This window comes from Anopheles arabiensis, chromosome 3, assembly GCF_016920715.1.
Source record: "Anopheles arabiensis isolate DONGOLA chromosome 3, AaraD3, whole genome shotgun sequence".
Classification (NCBI taxonomy): Eukaryota; Metazoa; Arthropoda; class Insecta; order Diptera; family Culicidae; genus Anopheles; species Anopheles arabiensis.
Window position 1 is genome coordinate 68,768,279 of NC_053518.1, and position 1,574 is coordinate 68,769,852.

Sequence of the window (1,574 nt, forward strand, 5' to 3'; positions counted from 1 at the left end):
ATTTTTTTTCTACTAATGTTTGTTAAAATGTCATTGAAATGATTGCCTGTTCGGATCCGACGCTTAGCTTTTAATTATTCGCCCTTTAGCAACATGTTGTATGATTATACTGGCTCTCGATAACTCATAAATGGTGGTTTAATTGTTTGGGAATTAATTGTTATAGTAGTTAGAGTTGTGTAGGAAAAATTCGTTTCAGAAAAACTCTCTTTGGATTGTTTTTTTTTTTACTCAGAAAGGACGGGTCTGCCGTATTGCTTATGTTGAATTGTTAACCTCAAATGTAATTTTGGTATTAGAGATTGTTAACAACGAATGTTATTTTGGTATGCGGATATTTTATCTTTTATAAATTATTTCTGTCTTTGTTTATAGACCTGGGTTGAAACACTGTAGCAGCAGTTCGATTTTTAAGACAATTTCTTCAAACTTTCGCTGGTTTTTTGGTTACAGGCGGTGGGGTCTTGCTTGGCAACGCCAATATGTTGTCGATCAGCCGCACTATCCTGCCGTGAATGCGTAGCTCGGCCAACGCACGGCCACGCACTTCCGAGAAGTACTGCAGCTCCAGCATATAGTTAGCCTCGGGCAGAAAGGCCGGTATCGGCACGTCGGATAGCTTCAGATTGCACATGTAGTAGCTACCGGCCGGGAACGGGCAGCCCGGCGGTAGGTGGCTGCGAGCGTACAGATAATCGACAAAGTTCTTGATCAAGCGGTCCTTGTTTCTATTTCTCAGATAGGAGCAAAGCTCGACCCGTCGCTTTATCAGAGCGACCTGTAAGCTTCCATCATTCCCGACGCTGTAATAGGTAAAATACAACTATCCTCCCCCCACATAAAAGGGTGTTGGGTGTATTTAACTGGAACACAAAACAATCGCTCTTTCGGATTGATCTCCCCTTACCCGCAAATCATTGAGTTGCCGTTTAATATCGATATCGAAATCGAGCCACTGGTCTTCGAGCGCTGGCGTCTGGTGGAAGGCGTACGATATGTTGAAAATTGCCTTATTGTAATGGAACTCAATCTTGGTGCCGGTTGCAATCATCTAAAGCGTGCGAAAGTTCATTGCTGCATCACACTTTAAACACTTTGGTAATTTATGGATGTAAGCTTACCCTGATGAACGCATCGGTTACTGCCCATTGCAAGTGAAGGATGTAGAAAGCTGAAAGGAAAACTTTGGGCGAAATACTCATGTTTTTGAAATTCAGTAGTAACGGCCAGGCCGTACTACTAAAAATCCTTTTGTGCAGCGTAGTTGTGTGTCTGAAGAGCAGCAGAAGTGTAGTTTGGTAAAAGATGAGCACATTGGCTATAAAATGTCTCAATTTGTAAAAGATCGCGAAAATATAAGAGATAATGTCAATAAGTATAATAATGTTATCAAGATTACAATCATCCTGAATGGTTTGCGAAGGTATCTTGATAAGGTTAATTGATTTTTGTTACATGGTAAGACCTTGAATGTTATTCAATATAAATGTATAGTGCATAATTTATCAACGATTTATTTGTTAATGCGCCTTACTGCTACATGAGGTGAAATATACAGCGAAATGAACTATTTG

At 40.2% G+C, this 1,574-nt stretch overlaps 1 protein-coding gene across 1 annotated transcript; it reads right to left on the reverse strand.

The window, feature by feature from the left end:
• Window positions 1–424: 424 nt before the first annotated feature.
• LOC120901162 lies at window positions 425–1,202 on the reverse strand. The gene is made up of 3 exons (XM_040308872.1): window positions 1,122–1,202; window positions 908–1,051; window positions 425–823 (listed from the first exon to the last, which is right to left on the reverse strand). The coding sequence occupies exons 1-3, from the start codon at window positions 1,200–1,202 to the stop codon at window positions 425–427; spliced, it is 624 nt and encodes a 207-aa protein (XP_040164806.1).
• Between the last annotated feature and the right edge of the window lie 372 nt (window positions 1,203–1,574).